At 48.4% G+C, this 25,237-nt stretch overlaps 1 protein-coding gene and 1 long non-coding RNA gene across 6 annotated transcripts in view; one reads left to right on the top strand and one right to left on the bottom strand.

The window, feature by feature from the left end:
• LOC125747984 (uncharacterized) overlaps positions 1–25,237 on the bottom strand; it is a 300,948-nt gene that overhangs the window by 98,226 nt on the left and 177,485 nt on the right. The window lies entirely within an intron of this gene.
• ip6k1 (inositol hexakisphosphate kinase 1) lies at positions 12–24,255 on the top strand. Of its 5 annotated transcripts, none has more exons than XM_049023683.1 (7): positions 12–150; positions 1,154–1,499; positions 11,326–11,752; positions 16,127–16,331; positions 16,902–17,065; positions 19,808–19,983; positions 21,326–24,255. In XM_049023683.1, exons 3-7 carry the CDS (start codon positions 11,512–11,514, stop codon positions 21,824–21,826), a joined length of 1,287 nt encoding a protein of 428 aa, XP_048879640.1. In that variant the 5' UTR covers positions 12–150; positions 1,154–1,499; positions 11,326–11,511; the 3' UTR covers positions 21,827–24,255. The 5 variants fall into 5 exon arrangements, with proteins under 5 accessions (XP_048879640.1, XP_048879637.1, XP_048879639.1 ...); XM_049023682.1 differs by lacking the exon at positions 12–150 and adding an exon at positions 5,487–5,633 and having other exon boundaries at positions 171–1,499; XM_049023680.1 differs by lacking the exon at positions 1,154–1,499 and having other exon boundaries at positions 22–150.

Here is a 25,237-nt window from a genome sequence, read left to right as displayed (position 1 = left end):
AAACAACCCAGCAGGGGGCAACACATGTTTAGTTACGTAATCACAGCTGCCTGCACTGAAATGGGAAGAGAAACGTTCTTCCTGAATAGTTTTATTAAATTAAGGGTAGACTACACGATACGACACGAACGACCCACTCAGCAACTAAAGGTATTTCAAATTCATCCTTCGCTTTTGGAACAATGATCTGAAAAACATGGGCTATATTTCAATGAGTTTCCCTGTTTTTCTAATTAAAGCAACATAAGCAAAATGAGAGAATCTTAAATAACGTGCTTTTTACTCTAGGCATAAAACATCCTACTAAAATCGGAGCACAATAAAGCGTAGCAGTTGTGTTTGTATTGTTCTGCGAAAATCAGCGGAAAAGTTACTAGTAAGTGACAAACATTAAACTACAGAATTAACGTACAGATTGATGTGGTAAACTTTATTCCTACAAGCCACGCCTATTCTGAATATCGACCAATGGAAAACAGGAGTTTCTGTACGGATTGACGAATCAGCATATCGGATGCGGGCATTTCCTGGTCCCTTATTTGGGATTGGGTCATAGCACCATCTGTGGGCCGCCATTATGGTTTCAGAAGTAAAATTTTGTTGAGGTGTTTTTTGGCCAGAAGGGGAGCATCGAGATCCAGATAAGGAATATACGGATCATTCCCTCTTCGCTTTCTCCTGGCAAATCGGGATGAGACGGATGGGCACTGCAGGGTTAACAGAGTAAAACTTTTAAGTGGCTTTTTGATCCAGCTAGCCGTGCAGCTGGCTGGGTTGACGGCTGCGGCGGTGAGAAACAAGGGCATGGAGAGCAGCGCTGATGTAAGCAGGTCAGAAGAGGAGAGAAAGAAGAAGAAACGTCACAATATCAGTCGGTACCCGTGTAGAAGGATCGTGAAAGGCCATGCTTGCTCTTAGATATGCCTAACTGCCGACGAACCGTCATGACATGCCGTTTTACATTAGTGAGGTAGCACTATATTGTAGACCAGCTATCCAGACAAGGAGGGCATCATCCAAGAGCACTGTGCTTCGGGCAAGCAGAATGTATATATATCAGCTGCTTAGGACAGGATGCTGATCGTTGCTTAGATTCGTAAATAATCGTTTCAAATGTATACGTGTCTCTAACCTGAGATATTTACTTGTTCAGCTTTTCAGTGAATGCCCTGACACATCGACCTGGAGCTCGTTTCTCGAGTGTATTTTAATAGGAAGCAAAGCCCAACCCCCCCGACCAGCTCTTCAACTAAAATAACATTTTTTTTTTTATTGTCAAAGAGGACTGTACAGGCAGTCGGCTAGCTGCCTGAAAATTTGGGTCGGAGAATCGCCGAAGGACAGACGTCTCTATTTTTTTAAAAATATATAAATACAATTACAATTCAGATAAACACGTATCGATTATTTTCGCGGGATTCGTCCAGGACCGAGGCGTGTCGATCTGATTCCCTGGTCACTCCGGCTGTCGGACCCCAGACACGAGGGTGATCAAACCGGTAAGTGTGGATGCTTGTGCTGCGCCTTTCCTCACTAGTTTATTAGTCACACTTCCAGCCTGTGCTGGACGCATTACGAAAGGTTAGCTTATTTCGACTCCCCACTAATAATAAAACGTGCAATCCGTTAGCTCGTATGGATAATTTCTCCATCGGATCTCAAGCCACCAAGGCGTCGGCTCGGGTTTCTAGTTATCCCCGATGTTGGCTGGTTAGTGACGGTAACCCGTCATGGTCTTTTACCCACATGCGTCATTTCCATCACTGCGCCCCATTGCGTAAGCATGACTGTCGTTTATTTTTTAATATATCATTATCCCCCCCCCCATGCGTTTCCTGACAGGGCATCCGACGCTCATTGCGCAGCCCAGGCCCACAAGGGGCCCGCGAAGCCGCCCGGCTCTCCTCGCCCGTTTCGCCCGGAGGTGACGGCAAACCGGCCGCCCCCCTTGTCTTCACGCCTACTTCGATATTTTGACCACGTGTGTCGTAATGTTTTTTTAAAAGGGGGGAGATATCCCAATTTGCTCAATATGAAATTACGTAAATGAACTCTAAGAAAATTGGGAAAGTGCAGTTGTGATATTCTGGTGCAGCAGTAGGGGTTACACAAGACGCCCGTCGGACACGCACATGGAAAGGATATTAATTGATGCGTATCTTAGTTGTGTACTTTGTACAGTATTGTGTTGAAGTGCCGACGACCACAGTTGTTTTCTTAATCTGGAGACCCCCCCCCCCATCAGGCGTTACGCTGCGTATTTGTGGGGGCTGGAGTTCTCTCTGGTCCATCCCTCTTGTGAAAGGACGATGGATGCAGGTTCATTAATAATGTACTCATCTTACATCATTCATAATGACGAAGATGAAAATAATCAAATTGAAAATATGCAGGTACAGGACCCTCAAACAAAGTAACTTGGAAACGTTTTTTTTTTTCTCAAAAAACTCTGCTTTCCAGTTCTGTTTATTCCAGTTTGTTTTGTACATTCAGATGAGGGTGTTTCCAAACCATATCCCAGATAGGTACTATACCAAACCTGGACCTTAAATCCCTAATCTCCTTATTCCTTCCCTATGTTCATTTCCTCTAAATGCATTAATGCATATTCTTACCAGCCGCTTCTGATTTGATTATAGCAGGCCTGGATGTGAAATTGTTGTTGGGTGGAAAGTGTGTCTTGGTTTTTGTGCATTTCATGTTACTTATCAATAAAGGTTTAATGCATCAGGCATCAGAAGCTGCTTAGCTGCCGTGTCACTTTCTGGAGTCTCTCCCCATCGCTGTCGTGGAATCAGGTGCTCCGGCACCCAGAATCGCCCCTGCAGCGTTGCTAGAATCATCACGAGTCGGTGTCTCCAGCTTGGGGCACAATCAGGCATTCTCCATCACCACTTGCATCCAGAGTCTGTCGCCATGGATTATTGGAAAGTCAGACATTCCCACGGCTGTCTGCTGAATGTGAGATGCGTCAGTCTCGTTAAAGGGAGTGACCGCCAAGGTGCAATGTTGGCCCACCCTTCCATTTTACCAAGCTATCCCGCTGTTTGTTGTCAGTTCCTACTCGCTTGTTACTGTGGATACCTTCTATTTCCGTGTCATCCGTGGTTCTGCAGTGACTCACTTGTGTACAGTTGCATCTTTCTCCACCATCCCCCACTGGGCCATTTAGTCTCGTTGATCTCGATGCCATTGATTCTGATATGGGACCTTCACGTGATGCTCCCCTTCCGTCAGATGGTGGGGGAAAATAAATGGCGGTATTTTAGTGATGAGATGGAATTTGCTGAATGCTGTTGAGGCAGTTCTTGACCCTGGAGGCAGGTCAGCTTGTAGTCACTGCTGCCTCGGTTGGGAGTTACACCTGAGGGGGTCATAAGCCCACAGTCATGTCAAGACCTCCTTGTCGCTCCGACAGTTTCAGACTGGGGAAAAAGCCCAGCCCTGCGTTGGTGGAAACAAGATACTAATCTCGCTTTTCATATAGGCCCAAATGTCCTGATTCCTTCATTAGTGCTTGTCACCTGTTTTAATAGCCCTCTCTCTGCATAGCGGCCCCTTCCCCCAGCCATTTTTGGACAAGCTGTCCTCCTACTCTCTTGGGGGTGACGGTCTGGTCCAGGCCACACCAAAGCGCGAGATGTCATCGTTCTTCCGACCTGCCTTCTGGCTTGTTTACTTTCCCTCGCCAGCCAGTCTTGTGGAGCCACTCGCTCTGCCTGACTCCGCCCCAGCTGAAAGGAACATAAAAGTGCGTAATGTTGAAACGCTTACCTTTTGCACCCATCAAGCAGGTTCTGCACTTTGCAGGAGTCCACTTTAGCAAGGCTCAGCTGACGAATGGCACAGGGGCGTCGGGGTGTTTGAGGCGGGCGGCTGGATGTCGCTGACCCCCTGCGCCCCCAGTCCCCTGTCATCCTTGATTTTCCCACGAGGCATTTCTCTCGCAAGGTGCTGCATGGCTCCATTCTCGGCATGTTCAATTTGGCCCCCTAAATGGAAAAACGTGATGAAATATGATGTCTGTATATAGACAGTTAATTATGTTATGGTGATGTTAATGCCGCTGAACAGTTTGGGGTGTAGCTGTTTATTTTCTTACAAAAGCTTTTCCATTGTCTTGTTTTCATTTATTTTCTTTGTAAATGTCAAAGTGCTATGCTAGATGATGTTTCTCTCATGTGCATGCACACATGTCAGCTTCTGATGTCCAAGGCTTGTCCCAACTCCTAATTGAATAGATATTCAAAAGTGGATATTTAACAGTCAAAAATGCAGTTTTTTTCCCCCTATCTCTGTGCGTATACTGACTGATAAGTCCGAGCACCAGCTCTCCTGAAGAGATGTAGTTTTTGGTCTATTTACCCCCCACTCCATTCTCTCCTGGTGTGTTGAGTGCTGTCTAGTACCTCCCCCCAACACACACACACACACACACACACACACACACACACACACACACACACACTTCCCCAACCACATGACGTCACTAGTAATTTAGCTGGATTCTGCTCCAGTGTAAACAAAAGCTTGGACGGATGCTTCAAGCAGGCGGTGACAGTTGATGACCCGGAGAGCCCCTCCCCAGGTGTAATTTACACAATTACCCAGCCGCATCCCCCACTGCTGTTTGTGTTATGGTGACGCCAGTACTCCCCTTTGCTGTGGCCCGAATATGCGGTCAGCGGTGACGCAGACCTTAACTGCGGCAGGCTGATGCCCGATGTGTATTTTTAAAGGCTGCATTCATACGGTGCACTGCACTGCACTGCGTACTTCATGGCATTAGCCCTCTGAATGGAAGTGTGTGGCCGTTTTCGCTCCCCACTTTTTTTGTGACCAAACATTCTAGAAGAAGGCCATTTGATGGGCAGCGACTCCCCCCCCACCCTGGAATCCCGCAGCGGTTCCCGAATCCTAGATAGGTGGCAGCTAAAATTAGCCCAATAATGCCCCAAGGTCAGCAGTCAGAGAAGTGGACACTGAGAGAATTTGCCCAGCGAGACCAGACTCCCGCGGAAAAGAGGCTTTACCTCTCCTTTGTCTCTCCTTGTTGCTGACATCAAGGTGTTTGGCAGAAAAGAATTTGGGACAGAAAGACTGGACTTGCTTTTTTTTTTCCTTAAAGCTTCAGCAGAGATTTTCTGGAGGTGGGTAGGTGGCATTTTGACCCATGCCAAGTATCGTCATCTGGGAAGCTGTTAGGAGCCTACATCTGGGAAAACCCACTGCTTGGTGGGGGGAGTGAAAGGTAGTGTTTGTGTTTTTCATCCCAAAAAAGGAAACCCCACAACACAGCTGGCAGTTTTTGTCTGTACCGGATTGGGTGGCAGTTTGGTATCCAAGACGTGTGTGTGTGTGTAAAATAAATTATATATATATATTTTTTTTGCTGCTCTGTACCAAAGCAAAGTGCAGTTCAACTCTGTCACCCCCAAGGCCCCCCCCTGTTCTCACCGCTATTGTGTGTTTTTTGGTCACTGCAGGAAAGTGTGGCTGCGGTTGTGTCCTAGTGGACCTCAGGATCGGGGGCGTGGGGGCCTCAGACAAGCCACTGGTGGTTAAAGTGTTTGGATACTGAGGCTGTGAGTGTGAGCTGCGAGTGTGTGCCTGAGGGCACTGTTGCAGTAAAGGTGAGCAGCTGTTTTGTACCACCTCGCCCTGGGCCTTTCCTTTTCCCTTTTTAAATGAAAATATTGTGGGTTTTTTAGCTAAAATTTTTAAGTTGTCTTTCTTGTGATGCGTGGGATGTATGTAAATAAAAACCATGATAGTATTTAATACATTCAGCTTCTTAACCAGTCCATTGATCTGATTCAGTAGCTTATCTGTAAATTTCTTGATGTGACAGTAAGACAGTCTGCAGGTGTTGCATATTAAGAAACATCCTAATTATTCACACGCAGTCTTTGTGACTTTGTTGTCGCAGTTAGAGGTCTGGTGCTGGACGCCTTGTCAGCAGCTCTTATTATGGAGGTAATTTTTTAAGCTGAGGTGCATTAATGGTTGCAAACTTGTGTTTTTTTTTTTTTTTTAATATTTATGAAATTGTTAAAGTTCCGAGGAACAGGCCAAGAGGGACGCCAATTGTTAGTGTACGCTGCCCTGTAGCGAGGTTTTCTGTGCCAGGCGCACCTATCTTTTTGGAACCTAAATGATTATCTTGGTATGGTACTCAAAAGTAATAACGTAGTACTATGTTCATAATTTACTTAAAAGCTGTGCCGCAGGTCATTTAACGTGATTTTAACGCGGTAAATAACCATTTCCTTGCTGGCCTAGAGCCTGGCAGGTTTATCCTGCTTTGTCATACTTGTTTTTTTTTTGATAACTGCTCATACAGTTTGACATGTAAGCCCCCAGGTGAGGCACACCCTTGACAGGAGGTATTCATGGGCAAGGAAACCAAAAAAATAACATGCCGACTCACAAAGTGGGGGTGGGCCCTTTGGGCCTTATTGAGTCACGGGTTTGTCTGAGCAGCCACCCCAGGAAAATCCTCCCTACTCTCCGAGTACCTGATGGGATGAGATCAGGGATGCTTTTCCTCTCGCAGCTCTCATATGAATCTGTCTTCAGTCATCTTCACTCTTGCTTTCTCCCCTAAAGGTGTGGTGATAGTGTGCAGCTTGTATTGGGTCATCTTGGAGAAGTAGGGAGGAGTGGCTTCAATTATTGAAAGTTTGGCTTTGGGTCTGGGTCCAGGTTTCGGATTGTACCCATGGATTGGCTGGACCCTTATGAGAGACATGTTTTTCCTCAGCGGTGTTTGTTACTAGTGCTCTGTCACAAAGAGGTTTGGTCAACTCCTGCTGCTGTTTCTGGGTGTAAAAATCAGAGCTGTTGTGCTGTGTCCTACCTGCATGTTTCCTTACGTTACTATTATTATTATTTTTTGTTGTTGTACATAGGATGTTTCTGTGACTGCTTCTAGCAGCATGTGGCCATGAATAGACCCACAGTCTTGATGAGTGTAAGGGAGAAGGGATGATGTAGATGTCTCTCTATCAGCCATGATGGAGATGTCCAGAAAAGTGCCATCATCCAGCACGGCATGGGATCAAGACTTCGGGGGGGGGGGGGGGGGGGGTTGGTGGAGGGAGCTTCTCCACTTCACTTTATCCTTTGGTCCCAAACAGCAGAAATATGATACTTGAAACTGGCAGACCTAGACGTCAGGCATGGGCTGGTCCTTTGTCGGGGCTGTCGGCCTGCTTGGCATGTCTGAGAGTCATGGCATGTCCAGGCTCTTCACTTGGCTCCATGCTCTGTTCCGCAAGCTGTGGCTGCTTCTGCTTAACGTCACCCTTGGGCTCATGCCAGGGGCTCAAAATGGACTCTGCGCAAACTGTAATGATTTCATATACTTGGTATCCATCGGTATTATTACTGCAGTCGCTGATGCAACGGTCATGAAAGAAAGTGCCAATGTAGTTTTTGATCATAATCGACGGAGTTAGACCCCCCAGTTTCCTGATCCTCAAAGCTTAGCTTTTCTCCCTTGCAATGATATGCTTTCACATCTAAGACACTTCCTCATACCACAAAAGGAATTGCAGCAGGCCTGACTTGCAGCAACTCTTTCTCAATTGGTGCTTGCTTCTCGGGGGAGTGTGCTTCCAGAACAGTGGAGCAAGAAGGTCATGTCCTCCTTAGGGACCATGCATGCAATGTGCTATGTTGTGAGAGGTTAGTGAAGAGGGTCTGTAGGGATTTAGAGCTCGGCCATGTGCTTGTTTCTCTGACCGCTTCTCCAGAGCTGGCCCTCTGGGAAAGGTGAACCATACCCCCACCATCAGTGTTTCCACAGAACAGGTGTTTCATGTAGTCAACATAGACACTCTAGTTACTGACTGAGTTGAAGAAGTGATGGCCTCTTGGCTTCAGTGCACTTGCTGTAATGTGCAGTGACCTACCACTGCATGGCATAGAGACCTTTTCTTGGAGCAACTGTGCCTGTTGGTATGGATTGTTAATTGATCCTTGTAAGGTGGGACCTCATGCCTCATGTGCAATCGCTTGGCGTTTCCTGGCTAACGGTTAAAGTAATGAGAGGGTGGGAAAAACTATGTGATCAGCTACCTATAGCGAACCATCACTGGACAGAAGGGCAGGTGTGGTGCAGGGAGTGACCCAGTGTATTTCACGTATTATCTAGTATGGTTCTCAATTTCTGTGCCTTTATGATTGTTTTTTTGCGGTTTCCTACTCTAAATTGATTGGCCTGCAGTTTCACAAATTTCAACCAGTTCACACACTCGCACAAGTAAGGGATAATGCCCTCCAAGCTGTCCCGTTATATACAATTAATGGATGACGCGCAGCCACATGGAGTGGAGTTTTCCACCGAGTTTATAGCTGTCCCAGTCGAGTTAGATACAGAGTGCAGACAAGGTGTAAGTGGCTGAGCAAGATCCAGAGAATGTGTTGGGCTCTGAAGTGTCACACGTTGACCGTGAGACATACTCACTCCAAACTTTTGATGAAACTTGAGAGCCCTGGTAAAATATAAATAAAAGGCATTGTCCTGTTATAATTGCTATTGATCCCCCAGTAACCACCCAATGACTAACAAAACAATGTGTCCAAATAAAAGATTGCTGCCGTGATGTTTACTGTGTTGTTGAAATTGATTTTAAATCATATTGGTATCAAAAAAAGTGTCGTTCAGGAATCAGTATTGAAATCAAGGTATCGTTCTAGTACTGGTATTTAAATTTTTTTGTAAAATGCCCAGCCCAACCCGTGACCCCAACCACCACCTTCTGCAAAGTGTTAATTTTACAGCCCAGTGGCTGACACAGGGTGGTGGAGGTAATGTAGGTCACCTGGTAAAATACTCAGGCTTGCTCACAAGACCCATTCTCTCGTGAGGTGAGCAAGCAATTTCCAATGCTGATGATACATGACCCACCCAGACCTGCTCTTGTCTTGTCTTACCATATGTGGAAGTGGAATGGCTCTGCGTGGTAATCCTGTTTAGTGGTTTGTCTGCTTGACAAAATCTCCCTGTAGCTATTTGTGATAAGCATGTGCAGCCGTCCCCCCACTTTCCCGATCGATTTAGTAGCCTATTCAGTTGAGTGTTACTGAGAGGTTGGTGTATTTGTGTAATGGGGGTTGGGGCTTGAAAGGATGAGCGTTAAGACGAGCGTCATCGAGGCATTGGTCAAGAGCGTCTTTGATGACGAAATAGCGGCTAAAGAGGAAGCTCTGGATGGAGACCTTGGCCTGCTGCCAGAAATCCGTCACATATGGTTCTATGTAGCAGCGTAGCTGATCTCAAGAAAGGGCTTGACGTAGAAAAAAATTGTGCATGCGTGTGTGGGAATAAGTTGAACGTATAAATACACCAGATGCCTGAGACCCTTGAAGTGAGTTTCCGATCTTTCGGTGCTAATCTGGCATGCTCTCCTGCACGGCTCCTGTTACCCCGGGCAGATATGACGCCTTCCAGCCGCGTGCCCTCTCCGCGTTACCAACCGGCTGGTATAAAACGGTTGGGGTGATGTCACCGTAGCTGGCAGCATCTGTGGTTTTCCCTGGCTCTGGTTTTGCTCATGTGACCCGTCTGGGACATAGCGAGGTTTGAAGCGGTTTGTTTATTCTTCCGCCCTTCAGAACTCTGTGCTCCTGAGAGGTTCTCTCAGGCCTTTTAATTCATTAGCGCCGACTGTATAAAAACATACAGGCGACATTGTATGGCTGCTGAAGGTCGGGGTGAATCTGTCTGCAGGCCCACTCGCTGTCAGAATGGACGTGGGCTCTCATGTGAGTTTGTTTGCTTTCGCGTTTGCCTAGAGACTGCACTCTTCTCAAAATTATTGTAACCTTGGTGACTAACCTGTTTTTTTTTTTTTTGTGGAAACTCATTCTAGGGAGGGAATAGCTATAATGCGCTTATTTATTATTTTTTTTTTTTAAAGCTGATTATGTTCCTTGTTTCCACAGATAATTCAGGTGCACCATGCCATGGACATGACCCACCCAATTTTGGGCTTTTATTTCACCTTCTACTCACCCTCTGCAGTCTTCAGGGCATCCAGGGCTGGATACGTGGGGGGGACAGTCCCGGGGTGATTGTCTTCCATTTCAGTGTGGTTTACAACTCTGATTCCAGAGACCGTAAAGAATTTCTGCTGTGCCTTTCACTGTCTAGCACATGACAACACACTGTAACCTCGCTTAATCCCCCCTAACGCTGTTATATTTAACTTCTGTTGTTTTCATGTATGTTTGTGTTTTGGAAGGCATTGAAAAAATTGCTCTGGAATGTGAGAAATGTCAGTTTGCACTCTCTACATGCACTGCAACTTGTCAGCATGCTTCTTCCCATTGCGATTTCTTGGTGGATGGAGCTGCAGGTAACGGGTGAGGGGGTGTAACCCCGGCAGACTTGGTGGCGATCTTACTGCACCTGTGTGAAGATGAGAGAACTCTTTAGGTCTCCGCTTTTGCTCGTCGCTACGATGCTAGCAGTAATGATGCTAAAAATAGAAGGGTCGCCACTAGCGACAGGACCCCCCGCAGGGTGAGCTTTTTAGCCTCTTAGCTGAACGATTGTTTATGTCCTGGCGCGTCTGCGGTGGCAGCGTGCCACGGTGAGCTGTTACCGGGGGGGGGGGGGGGGGGGTGAGGGAGGAACAAACGATTGAGGACGACAGATTTGGCGTGCATTTGAACTCCAGCACAAGTGTGGCCTTCTCTGCCCTAACTCTTCTCTGATTGCTTCTGGCCAGCTGAGGGTGTCTCTCCCATAGGCCATCAGGCTCGCAGCTTGAGCAGGGGGAGTCGCCGTTAGCTGACACCTTTTCTCAGCTGGTCGGGAAACTGTGGGAATGGAAATTCCCTCAACGCGTGTACATGTTTGACACCTTTTAAAGGGGGGAAATGTGCCTTAGCCATTCGCAGGGAGCCTCTGGACCTGATGGATGGTTGGTGGCATCGCTGATCTTCCGTGTCTGCTGTATCTGTGCTGCTTGTCTGGATAGTTTATCCCAGTGTTTCCCGACCCAGTCCTCGGGGAACCCTGGACAGTCCACGTTTTTGCTCCCTCCCAGCCAATCAGGAACACCGAATACCTGGTACAGGTGCGCTGGGAGCTGAGAGGAAGCGAAAATGTGGACTGTCCGGGGTTCCTCGAGGGCCGGGTTGAGAAACACTGGTTTATCCATCCATCCGTCTCTTGAACAGTTTTCCTTATCAGTGTCACAGAAGGACCTGGAGCATATCCCAGGTAAAAGAAGGTGCAGGCTGGGGTGCACCATAGTGTGTGTCTGTCATTGATGTTCATCCTCATCTGCTTTTCCCCCTCTGCTCCTGCAGGAGGCAGCAACTGAAACCTGCCCCGGTGTCCAGCGAGCGGGACTCGACTGGCTGGTGGGCGTGGCCGGCGGGCTGGCTCCTCCCCCACCCGGCAGCAGCGTGCGCTCCCAGCCACCCGCCTGCGCCTCGCGCTCGCCCAGCCTGCGTGCCCGAGCCCATGCCCCCGGCAGTGCGCGGCCCAACGCCATGTGCCCCCCGCACGGCGTGGAAGCGGGCAAGCATGGCACGGGCCAGGGCCAGGGGCGGGACCAGGGCGGCTGCGGTGGCACGGGCGTCCCGCTGGAGCCCTTTGTCCACCAGGTGGGCGGCCACACCAGCATGATGCGCTACGATGACCACACCGTGTGCAAGCCGCTCATCGCCCGCGAGCAGCGCTTCTACGAGTCACTGCCTCCCGAGATGAAGGAGTTCACCCCCGAGTTTAAGGGTAAGCGGGGGGGTGGCTGCCAGAACACGCACATGCTCAGTTCAAGGTATGGTGATGCAAGTGTCCTATGCTAAACCTCTTTAGCATAATGCTACCTTATTCTGCAAGTTTAGTACAGCATGTTTGTGTCAAGAGCCTAATGGAGAGCTGTGGTGTTAAACTCTGTAATCTGTCCAACCAAATTTATCCGTCCTTGCGCTGGTCTTCTGTATCTTCAAAAGGGTCAGACTTCACTTATCGCCTTTGCGGCTGAATGTTGGGGAAATAGAGACAATTGCAAATTGTACCGGGAAGGAAATCTCGCTCTCTCCTCATCTTTATTACGGATGGTGCCCTTTACTGCAAGCTGTTACCGTTTCCTGTCCGATCCTCAGCTCCCCGAGCATGTTCCTCATCGTATTTAATTGTCTGTTGGGGCCTTCTGTCACAGTGTGCCTAAATCGACGCCGAGGAACGGCAGGCTTATACACCGCAGATACAGAGCTAACAATATTACTCTTGTCATTCTGAATTAAGACCTTTTTGTCTTTTACTAGATAATCTGGGCCTCCCAGTGCTGTCTTTGGTCGTCTTTTCTGCACCCTGTTTGTTGGCTGTTCCTCCAATTTGGGTCGTCACAACCAGGCCGTCAATTTGGGTCGAAGATCCATTTGTGAGGAATAAAACGGAGGCACAGGAGAGCTGCTGTGCTGCGCGTCGTTTCAAGCGGCAATGTGACGCTGATCGTTCGATAGTCCCTATTCTGCTCGTATTCCTCCTGCAGCCCAGCAAACCCTGTCCAGTCCATTCAGTCTATTCCCTTCAATAGGCCATCTGATCCTGTTTGATCAGGCTCTTCTCTCCTACTGCACTCCAGCTGGCCCCATTTCCTTATACTATCAGCCCCCTCCCTCTGTCCGCAGCACACATCCCCTGGCCTTGACCTCTAATCTCGGATGCTCCTTCGCTGTAATAGCACTGATTTCGCCGTGATGGGGGAGTCGGCACACAAAGTCTCGGGCAGATAGTATTACATCATCATTCTGTGTTTCGCCAAATGCCACCCCGTAGATCAGACCCTGGGGTGTGACAGATGACAGTGCTGCGAGGGTGGGGGGGGGGGTGTAGGTGATTGCAGCAAGGGTATCCAGTTTGTTACTAGCAGCAGGTGTGGTCAGTCTGGTCTCCCCCAGGCTGGGGAATTACCTCCAAGATGATGACATTCCTCAAAGCCTCATGCAGATCCGTCATATCTACTGTCTACTTTTAGGCCCAGAGTGCTTCATCAAGTGGTTCCAGACAACGCCCCCTATCCCCCCCCCCCCCAACCATGTTGTACCTTGACCTGTATTGTCCTCCTGCATGCACCGAGTGCTTTCCATGCACACCGAGAATGGGGAAAATGGCACGCGTGTGTTTGTAACCAGCCGCACCTATTTTTAGGGACACCGCGTCTCCGGACTTTTCCACGCGGTAACACCAGCGCTCTGCCCAGCGCTGCAGCATGGGGAAGGTAAAAATAAGGATGCCTGCCATTCTTGACATATGACAACACGGGTGTTGAGAATTAGCCGCATAGCGCTAAACTGGGTGCAAAGTGAATAAAGGGATAAAAATAGCAGCGAGGGACTATACTGGGCGAGATGGGTCATTCCGCCGGGCCAGCTGCAGAAATGGATTCCTTTCATGTGCAAATATGCAAATGTTGTTGTTGTCGTGGCCCAGCATTGAGCCTTTGGGCTTCGGAAAAGCAGTAAAACTTTCATTTTTCTGGTGAAAACCTTTAATGAGTTGTGAGGTAATCTAATGCCGAGTGTTAAATTACTTAGCTGTGGAGACTGGACTCTCACCGCACTCGTGACATTTTTTGATAGGACTGTCTCCTCTAGGATATTCTGGGACGTCCCGGTAAATGGTATCTTTCCCGAGGTGACCAGTCCTTTGGAATTTGCATGACCCTCTCCTCCTCCCTACCCTCATCATAGCAGATCTCTCGCCACGGCTTGTGTGCGCGGCGGACGGAGCCCCAGGAGGCGAATGAGGCTCACAGGCTTCGTGTTTCGTGCCACTTCCTCACTGTTCCACTCGCTGGCTTCGACACCACAGAGTTGAGCAATGTATGGCTATGCCTGCATGTAGAGTACTGTGCAGAAATCTCAGGCAGCCAGAAAAAATATTTAAATTACCTTAATGTCGGTGTAAAACCATGCTATTATGCCCGTCAAATGTTTTTTGCTTAGCCATTTAAAACCCTCTCCTAATGTCACATCAGTGTTTGCAGCAACTCTCTAACCATTTTTGACTCTACCACTAGCAGACCTCATATGCACCTTTGCAGGTGATGGCTGCTCTGTGACATGTCACTGTAATTAACAGTAATTAGAGTTCCTCTGCCGAAGGTAATCGGACACACGGATCTGTCTGTCTGCTTGTGTTGAGTAGGGATCTGTGTATGCAACAGTGTTATAGTGCAGTATTTCTCAACCTTATCCACGGACCCCCAGACGGTCTCCGTTTTTGCTCCATCCCGGTTCCCTGCCACAAACCTGGACTGTCTGACGGGGGCCGAGGACTGGTTTCAGAAATGCCGTTACAGTGAACTGTGATCACACACAGCTGGATCGTATGTAGAATTTATTCGTTGTTTATAAGGGCTTTTCTGTTTCCTTGTGAACGTGACTGTGACGCTGGGTCTCGCCTTCGTACCACGTCGCCGCCCAATCAGACAAACCCGGATCTTTGGTTCGCTGCATTAGTTAATCCCGTTTTTTTTTTTTTTTTTTTCCTTTCTTTCTTTTTCTTTCTTTCTTTCTAAATCTGCCCTGTCACTTTTCCTGCTCACCCGCACCCCCCACCTCTGACGGGCCATGCCCCCCCGCCTGTAATAGTATCCAGCATGTAGTGTCCCGGAGTTGGGAATCTGTCCTCTTTACTTGGTCACCCTGAATCAAAAGGTGTTCCTCAATATGCGTGCTTGACTGTACTAGTGTTCCTGTGTACCCATTTTACGTCATAATTCCATTGTCGAAGACCAGTTCCGATACTAAGAGCAGAAGTGCAGAATGACAGTACAAGTCCCCAGATGTCGTTCTTGCCTCGCCTCAAGTATCAAGGACACATCGGTTGCATGCTCGCCAAAGGAGACCAGGCCCATGATTCATTGTGGCCCAAGTTTGTTCTTGGGTGGCAAGTTAGCCGGACTGGTCTTGCCAAGACCACGAGTACGATCTTCACATTCTTGGTATTGAGAATCACCCAAAGTCAAAGGTGCAAAAGTCTCCAAACAGCAGGGGTCATGCTGAAATGGTAACGTACAGCATCGTTTATATGTGTGTGTGTGGGTTATGTAAATATTACATGGTGGAGACCAAATGTCCCCACAACGTGATAGAATCCTCTTATTTTGACATTGTGGGGACCATTTTTTCAGTCCCCTCAAGTGGAAACTCAATTTTCTAAAAATCTGTGACTGTAATAAAAATTTTGTTTGGTTGCTTATGGTTAAGGTTAGGGCTGGGTAAGGGTTAAGGTCATGGAGGAATTATTAGGGTTTCTCCCGTAGAGATGAATGGATTGTCCCCACAAACACATGAATACAAGTGTGTGTGTGTGTTCGTGGAACATAAAATCATCTGTAATTGAAAGGCTACTTATGGTCTTCACTGCAGTGTAGAATGTGAAAGGCTCGTTGCATTGGGAGTTTTATAGAGAGCGTCGTGCAGTTGCAGTGCACAGGAAGCCTCACCGGTGTCTTTGCAAAGCCATATGCTTACTGTCGCTCCCTGTCCAGTGTCCAGTGCAGCATGATGCTTTCCGACACCTGGGCTGTGAGGGTGTTTTTCCAGTCGACTCCCCCTGCCTGCCACGTCTCCCGCTCTCACTGCACGTGCCTGAGGTCGGCTTGGGTTACGCCGCCCGCAGTGCCAGGCAGGATCGCAGTGCTAAGCGGCCGACACTCGCCAAAGTGGGGGGGCGTTCTCGAATTATCATGCCATTGTGGGGTTTCTGTCTTCGCCGAGGCCAGACCGGGGGAGGGTTCCTCAGATCAGCTCATTTTGGGGCACGGCCCCCACTGGCCCACCTCACCCTCATGAAAATTGCCTACAGGAAATGCATTTCACACCCATCCCCCATATATTTTACCATGACTGTCCCTTAGACATATTTTCCTCCCTGTTTCTCTGTGCTTCAAAGCAGCCGGCATTCTGAGAGGCTGTTTGCTTGTTGAGATGTTATTTATTAAGCAGACTCTTTTATCCACAGCAACCTTCTGATAAGACGTTGCTCACCTGTTATGCCACACGCCGCCCCCATAATTTAATGGTTTAGGTGTGTATTTACGGTGGGGAGACAGAAGGAGGGTGGTTTAAGCAGCTGGTGCCCTCTCTGCCTCAGGCGTGGTGCTGGTGTGCTTTGAGAACGACATCGATGGGTACATCAACCTGGTGGCCTACCCCTACGTGGAAAGCGAGGGCCTGGAGCATGAGGAGCCGGCCGAGAGGGACCAGCCCCGCAGGAAGCACTCTCGCCGCAGCCTGCACCGCTCCAACAGCGAGCACCGCGACGAGCACCCAGCCCACGAGGGTGACAGCGCTGAGAGGTGCGAGGGTTGATTGAGCGTAGGGGCGTGTTTCTCAGCCCGGTCCTCGGAGACCCCCAGTCCATTTGCTCTCTCCCATCTCCCAGCCAATCAAGAACACCGAATACCTGGTGCAGGTGTGTTGGGACGTGAGACAAAACGTGGACTGTCTGGTGGTTCTTGTTGGGGTGGATTGAGAAACACTGATGCAAGTGCTCCAGATACTGCGCGTGTGTGTGTGTGTGTGTGTGTGTGTGTGTGAGACAGAGACCCAAATCCATACGGTGTCCTGCCTCTCATCAGGCTCCAGGATCACCATTGCTCTAAACTGGATTCGCAATCCTGGAGAATTAACAAACATAATTATTGCTAATTGGACTGGTTCACCAGTATGACTTGGACAACAGATGCATGCCATACTGCGAAACGCTCATTTATACCAGAATGTAACGTGTTATTCTTGATGTCTCACTTTTCCTGTGACCTTACTTAGAATTTTGCAGACGAATGATGCTGTTTTAGGTCATGATATCCATGTCACGGTCCCCTGGCCAGAGTGGGCCGTCCCATGTGCTGTTCCTTTCCCCGCAGCCCCCGTCTGGAGCTGAAGATCCACTCGGATGTGCCCTTCCAGATGCTGGACGGCAACAGCGGCCTGAGCTCCGAGAAGATCAGCCACAACCCCTGGAGCCTGCGGTGCCACAAGCAGCAGCTGAGTCGCATGCGATCCGAGTCCAAGGACAGGAAGCTGTACAGTATCCCTGCCAGAGCCGGCCTCTCCGCCCCCCCCCCCCCCCCCCCGCTTACCGTCATGCACCCCTCGTCCCCCGGTTTACCCACGGTACCTTTCCAGTCAAAAGTCTGGACACGCCAACTCTCCCACCAAGGAGAATGATAATGTGATCTGGCCCCCTGACTTGCTCAGTAGAAATGGTTTAGGAGGAGTTTGACCAGGGAGTGAAGGGAAAGCCGGCCAATGAGAGCTCAGCGTATGTGTGGGACGTCCTTCGGCACAGCTGGGAAAGCGTCCCAGGAGGCCGCCTCAAGGAACTGGTGCAGAGGAGACGGCAGGGTCAGCCAGTCTCTGGAGTGATTAGGGTTAGGGGTCTTGGTTTAGGTCCCAATGGTGGGGTCACTCTGCCGGCCCAGACACCGGAATAAAAACAGTTTAATTACATGTATGTTTTTTTTTTTTTTTTTTTTTTTATAGTCGTCTTGTCTTTATCATTATCCTAAAATGTACAGGATAGTACAAATAAACCATTCTGTGGGTAGGTGTATCCAAACTTGTGACTGGTATTGTAGCTCTGTAGCCCCCCTCAGGTCCCCCCCTTACATTGGTAGCTCTGTAGCCCCCCTCAGGTCCCGCCTGCTTACCTCAGTAGCTCTGTAGCCCCCTCAGATCCCCCCCTTACATTGGTAGCTCTGTAGCCCCCTTAGGTCCCGCCTGCTTACCTCAGTAGCTCTGTAGCCCCCTCAGGTCCCCCCCTTACATTGGTAGCTCTGTAGCCCCCCTCAGGTCCCCCCCTTACATTGGTAGCTCTGTAGCCCCCCTCAGGTCCCCCTGCTTACCTCAGTAGCTCTGTAGCCCCCTCAGGTTCCCCCCTTACATTGGTAGATCTGTAGCGCCCTCAGGTCCCCCTGCTTACCTCAGTAGCTCTGTAGCCCCCTCAGATCCCCCCCTTACATTGGTAGCTCTGTAGCCCGCCTCAGGTCCCCCTGCTTACCTCAGTAGCCCGCCTCAGGTCCCCCTGCTTACCTCAGTAGCCCCCCTCAGGTCCCCCTGCTTACCTCAGTAGCCCCCCTCAGGTCCCCCTGCTTACCTCAGTAGCCCCCCTCAGGTCCCCCTGCTTACCTCAGTAGCCCCCCTCAGGTCCCCCTGCTTACCTCTGTAGCCCCCCTCAGGTCCCCCTGCTTACATTGGTAGCTCTGTAGCCCCCTCAGTTCCCCCCTGTTTACCGCAGTAGTTCTGTAGCCCCCTCAGGTCCCCCTGCTTACCTCAGTAGCTCTGTAGCCCCCTCAGGTCCCCCTGCTTACCTCAGTAGCTCTGTAGCCCCCTCAGTTCCCCCCTGCTTATCTCAGTAGCTCTGTAGCCCCCTCAGTTCCCCCCTGCTTACCTCAGTAGCTCTGTAGCCCCCTCAGTTCCCCCCTGCTTACCTCAGTAGCTCTGTAGCCCCCTCAGTTCCCCCCTGCTTACCTCAGTAGCTCTGTAGCCCCCTCAGTTCCCCCCTGCTTACCTCAGTAGCTCTGTAGCCCCCTCAGTTCCCCCCTGCTTACCTCAGTAGCTCTGTAGCCCCCTCAGTTCCCCCCTGCTTACCTCAGTAGCTCTGTAGCCCCCCTCAGTTCCCCCCTGCTTACCTCAGTAGCTCTGTAGCCCCCTCAGTTCCCCCCTGCTTACCTCAGTAGCTCTGTAGCCCCCTCAGGTCCCCTGCTTACCTCAGTAGCTCTGTAGCCCCCTCAGTTCCCCCCTGCTTACCTCAGTAGCTCTGTAGCCCCCTCAGGTCCCCCCTGCTTACCTCAGTAGCTCTGTAGCCCCCTCAGTTCCCCCCTGCTTACCTCAGTAGCTCTGTAGCCCCCTCAGTTCCCCCCTGCTTACCTCAGTAGCTCAGCATTCTCCCATCCAGGTGCTGCGTTGCATCCTTTTTGGAGAATCGGTTATGGGGTATAATGTTCTGGAACTTTTCCAGACGGTTCAGCTGGGAGCTGTGTGAGTGGCATTTGGGTATGTTAATAGTTTTATCTGTTTATTTTTCAGTGTAAGCTGGGACTCGATCGATTTTCTTGTACTCAGGCTCTCATGCGTGCGTGGGGGTGCGGAATGCGCTCTGATTGGCCCTGGAGGCATTTGCCAGATTTCCGCTACTCCAGTGAGGAACGGAGAGAGAGCTTCGCAATCAGGCTGCCGCCCGCCTCAGACCTTTTATCCCAGTAATCCAAAAAGCACGATAACAGGGAACCGTGAAATCGAATGTGGCGTTGCGGCTGATTGCATCGGTGCCAACAGGAAGCATTTAACTGACTCGAGACGTTCCTGCAAACGTCATCCTTCACGTGGCTGCAGAAGTAAGAGATGCGACAGATGGACCTCCTCTGTGGCATCTAGACATTCCTGTGATGTTTGGTTCTTCCTAGTAAAGACAGATGAATAATAATTAATTAATCATCATAGGTTCTCTTGTGCTTTTTTTGTGAGAAAGACCTAATTAGAGAGTCAGTGTGGCAGGTGCCCAGAAAGAGGTTTTGGTGGCTGAGAGGCTGGCGAGCATGAAAATTTGCATGTCCCTAAGTTGGGGGGCTTCTCACTGGCGTCAGTGGGCCATGACATCCTCCTATCATGTAGCAGACATGCATTATTACCCCTGAATAAATGCTTGGTTTTGGCTTGTGAGTGTTTGGTTCTGGGGTGTTTTTAGAAATAGGGTTCCGACTTGTAGTGATGCAGTTTGAGTGAGTGTCCACCTGGGGGCACCAGAGATCCTTGACAATCCGCCCCCCAGAGTTCCTGCTGCTGGAGAACGTGGTGCACCGCTTCAGCTGCCCCTGCATCCTGGACCTGAAGATGGGCACGCGGCAGCATGGCGACGACGCCACCGAGGAGAAGGCCGCCCGCCAGATGAAGAAGTGTCAGCAGAGCACGTCGGCCACACTGGGTGTGCGCGTCTGTGGTATGCAGGTGGGCCAACCTGAATGTCCTTTACCCAGTCAGAGTGGGATTCCCTCAGGCCAGGACCTGTCTGCTGGCCCAGCACTGGAAATCATGATCAGTCACTAAACCGCCTTACTTTTCACTGGCTTTTTAGCATGTGCCTCTCCTAGCTGGCTTTTTCTAACCCTTACCAGTTGTTTAATATTGATTATAGATGTAGGGGGCAGCATGGTGGTGCAGTGGTGAGCACTGTTGCTATTCCATACGCTAACTGCACGCTGTGTAAAGAAGTGCTTTCTCAAATTCATTTTAAAATGTTCGCCCGCTAATTTCCACAACATGATGACGTAAATTGGAGTCGCCGTATTGTCCATGGGTATGAATGGTGTGTGCACTGTGATGAGGTATTCCCTGCTTCAGACCTGTCCCTTCCGCAATAGGCTCTGGACCTGTGTGACCCTGCATAGGACAAGCAGGTGCAGGAAATGGATAAATGATAATGGAGGCGATTCTTGCTTTTTCGTTTCCGTCTGGAGCGCAGAGAGAAACGGTGACCGGCGGTACAGAGAGATCGCGGCACTGCTGACCTTGACCTGCTCCATTTTGAGAGAGCGCTGTGCATTATTAGCCTTCACGTGCCTGTCACTCCTCCGGGGAGCTTTGCTGAGCTGCTGTTTCTGTCCAGGATGCAGGCTGTCCCGGTGGCCTCTCCCTTATCCTAATCCAGCAAACTGGATGTGCCCACGGGGGGTGGGTGGAGGCGCCATGGGGGGCTGGAGGCCCGATTCCATATGCGGATCGGGTGGCGCGTGGCGATTTAGCCCCTTATCTCCTCATTTCCGCAGCAAAATCCCTAATCGCCCTTGACGACTACAGCAGGAAAAGAGGGATCAAACTGAAGGGCAGAAAGCCAGTTTATTTTGTCTAGTTTAAGGAAACGACTTTAGAGGATTTCTTTCGTTCGTTCTTTTTCTTTCATTCTTGCTTTTTTTTCTGTCTGTTGGTCGGTCGGTTGGTATGTACATATGTATTTATTTACTACATTGTGGAGACCAATGTCCCCACAATGTGGTGAAATCTCTTACTTTTTAGTTCCCGTAATATAAACCTCAATTTTCTAAAAAAAAAAAAAAATGACTGAAATCAAAAAACTAAAAAATGCCAAAAGTCTCGTATTTTGTTTGGTTACTTAAGGTTAAGGTTAGGGCTGGGTAGGGGTTAGAGGTTTTCCTGTAGAAATGAATGGAGAGTCCCCATAAGTGTGTGTGTGTGTGTGTGTGTGTGTTTGTGCACGCGCACGCATACATGTGTTTTCTCATTGTGACTCAGGTAAACAGTGGACTGACCCACATCTTGCTGTCTCTTAAAGGTGTACCAGGTGGACACAGGACACTACCTGTGCAGGAATAAGTACTACGGCCGGGGGTTGTCCATCGATGGCTTCCGTCAGGCGCTCTACCAGTTCATGCACAACGGGCTGCAGCTGCGGGTGGACCTGTTTGAGCCCATCTTGGGCAAGCTGCGCAGCCTGAAGGCCGTTCTCGAGCGACAGGCCTCCTACCGCTTCTACTCCAGCTCATTGCTCATCATCTACGAGGGCAAGGAGGCTGAGGCGGGTCCCCGGCAGGTGTCGTGTGACGGGGCCTCCGAGAGGGACACGGTCCCGCTGGGCCCAGCAGCTCCAGAACCATCCCTGTCCCTGGGGATCCCCACACCAAGTGTGGACGTGCGCATGATCGACTTTGCACACAGCACCTTCAAAGGTTTCCGTGATGACCAGACCGTACACGATGGGCCCGATAAAGGCTATGTTTTTGGACTGGAGAATCTGATCACGATTCTGGAGAGTATCCGGGAGGAGAACCAGTAGCTACGGTGCGCTGGACGAGGACAGCCTCTCGTCAATCTCCTCTACCAGAGCTCGACCCCACCTACCTACCTTAAAAAGAAAAAACAGAAAACAATGATCAGGATCATACTGGAGAAACAACACTGTTCTCAGTGCCATGGTAACGAACGCTTAGGGTTGCCAGAACCCTTGTTACCCCACACTGGAGAGCTTTGAGGAAATGGCGATCATAGTATGGTAGGATCTGCTTAATCCAGTCATCGGCATGAATGCCGCTGCCATCCCCTTGAAAGTAAGCAGTGTTGGGCAGTTCTCGTGGGTTTGTCGCCACTGTGTGGCCGTTTGGAGCATTGCACCGAAAACCAGAGACAACGCTTGCATCTAAGGGCAGGTTCAGGGTCGTGCCCTGCCGTTCCACTGTGGGGTCACTACAAGGAGATGCGTGCATTTAGGACATGTGGGTAGTGCTCAGGGGATGGCCCCTCAGATACTGCTCAGAAGGATAATTCTGTTAGGCCATTAGGCCTGGTGGAAATGTTTTTGGAAGCTATATAATAACAGGAGTTATTTAATCTTTATTATTAGAAGGGGAGAGAATATTTCATTTTAAATATCACAGCTTTATGTACATCTGATATATAGCTGGTCAGTTTTTTCCCCTATAAGCTTCTAGTCAGTAAATTCACTTTCATTTGTTTTTCCATCCTGTTCAAGATTCATACCAAGCTAATGATTTCACTGTATCCCTTAGCTGTCTGACTTTGCCCCTCAGCTTACAGAAGGCCAGGCAATCTAAGGGCTGCCACTTCGCAGCCCTGACTTCTTTTTTTTTAAGGGTGTGTGCATTTGTGTGTGTGTGTGTGTGTGTGTGTGTCTGTCTGTCTGTCTGTCTGTCTGTCTGTCTGTCTGTCTGTCTTAGAAACTTTCCTCCATTCAGGTTGGTTTGCGATCCCAAAAGAAAAAGCCACCTTCTGACTTGCACTGTGGGAACCGGATCAAGAACCTGTCAGAAGTGTGATTCTTTCGTCTCGTTTTCTTCGTCCTGTTGTTCTTGACCTTTTTAGAGTTTGGGTCAAGGGTCAGAGCAAGAGAGATTGCACTCGTATACTGTGGACTGTGTTACTGTATTCCTCCATCAGCACATGTAGCAAAAACAAACGAAAAAAACCATGAAACAAAAGTGACAAGATATAACCATACTTGACCTTTCTCTTGTTCTGCTCGTCCTGTCGCTCTCAGCACAGCCAGAGATGGCATCTTAAAAAAAAAAAAAAAAAAAAAAAAAAAAAAAGACTGTGGGTTATCATCTTATGGGGTGATTTTATCCCTGCCGGTACCACGACACGTCACAGGACCTGACATGTCCCTGAGTTCCCTGTGAGCCCAACGGTTTGGATGCTGGTCCTGCAAGCACATTTGAAAGCAAGCGTGTCACCAGGTGATGAAATCCCACCCCTACCTATTATGTCATTTCTGTTCTGTACCTTGGTATGTAGCTTAAGTGCTCAGAAAATACAGCCCTGGTTACATTGTGTTATCGAGCAGTTCCTGCGTATGGTCAAAGCCTGTTTGTGACATCATGACAAATGGAGTATTATATATATATAAAAAAATCCTTTGTATTTGGTTTTAATTGCAGTGAATTTTGTGCACCTGTGGAGAAAATACTGCTGTCCAGTGTCTTAGCAAACAATCATCCAGTCGCCCTCAACTTGAATCGTTCACTTCCTCAGGTCACTCGTTACTGTGTCCAGTTGTGTGATGAGTTTCTTGCATCACTGGGTGTTCTGCAATGTCTCCGTGCTCCCCTCTGCAGGCGTCAAGATCTTCCAATGTTCTAGAGTTTATAGGCATTCGACGAAGTCCCCAGTAATTCAATAGTGTGAAATAATATCAAAGGTATAAATGTGAACATCAGTCCACTTGGCACGGAATACCTAGCGCCCCCCAGTTTGAATTGCTCAATGACCAATTTCAGCTAAAGAGGTTGAGCGAAGGTATATTTAAGGACAGTGACAGATATTGGTTTACAAAGTGTCCTAAGATGCTTAGTAACCCTAAGTGTTAAACGATCTATGAAAATGCTTGATTTTAACCTTTTTCTTTTAGGAAAGCAGTTGCCTTCACGTAAAGCCTATATATTTAAATCAGCATTCAGTTTGCAATAAAATAATCCCTATTATGTATTTAAGATTAGAAGGATTCCTCACATGAAGAAAATAAACAGTAGATTTCAATATCGGTAAATGGTTTTGGTCTCCAGTATGGCTCCCTGCTCTGTGGTGGATGTTAGATGTCAATCTTTACATAGATGTGAGAAATTATTTGTAGAGTGTATCTATTACCCAAAAATTTTAAGTATCTCTTCTTGTTGCATGAATGGATATTTTTTTAAGAAGAATTATATGACACCTTTGAATGTGAACATTAAAATGTTTATTTAAAAAAAAGCCGTCTGATTTTTTTTTTGTGTGTCATTTTCGCCTAAGTTTTACGTAATGTTTCATTGTTGAATTGTGTAGTACGGAAAATACAAAAAATAATGAAACCTATTTCGTCAAACAACTTTTTGTATTTTTTTATTTTGTATTTAACGTTAGTGTTATTCCCCATTAGGTTAATGTATATGTTTATGGCTTGGAAACCGGTATTTACTTTGTCACGAGAACAGAATTCATTAAAGGCAACACGTTTAAGACGATCGATCTTACACATCTTCACGTGTGTATACATTTTCTACATACGTTTCAATCACTTGTTTTGTCAATGTGTTTCATCCAATGAAAGATTACTAGTGGGAGTGTGCACATTAAGTTGAAGGATTCCCATTTTTGTAGAAAACGAGAACGGCGTTTCATCTAGAAACAACCTTATTTCTAACACAAAATGAAAGGCAAAAATTAACACAGTGATTTTTTTTTAACCTCATTGCAAGGAACGATAGCGTCTTGCTCCTGCCAGAATAAATAACATGGACATTAAATTGACAAACTTCATAATTTGATAGCTTGCTGACGTTACGTTATATGTCGACTAACATGCTAATGCTCATGGCGCGACGGTTTGACGGCACGATCCGACTATATCCTGGCCACGTTGTTAATATCTTATTGGTGAAGAAGAGTGGGCGTGGTCACTCGAGGACATGGGAAGTACCATATCCAGGAGGTGTTATTTACCACAGAAACAGGAGTAAGCCATTTATGCTGCTGTTTTGTCGCAATTAACTGTTTTGAAATTGACTAAGATGGCCAAGTATAGATGTGTCTGACTTTTGTGTATTAAGATGTTTTTTTTGTGTGTGGCGTCACAGCAAATTAATTCTAGTTCTGCGTAACTTACAAAAATCATTTGGTGGTCAGATACTAGATCGCGAATTTATTAACCGTAATTTTTAACTTGAATTTGATGAACTGATATTTTGTTTTTTTT

This window comes from Brienomyrus brachyistius, chromosome 8, assembly GCF_023856365.1.
Source record: "Brienomyrus brachyistius isolate T26 chromosome 8, BBRACH_0.4, whole genome shotgun sequence".
NCBI classification, from domain to species: domain Eukaryota; kingdom Metazoa; phylum Chordata; class Actinopteri; order Osteoglossiformes; family Mormyridae; genus Brienomyrus; species Brienomyrus brachyistius.
This window is presented reverse-complemented; position numbering and strand designations above follow the sequence as displayed.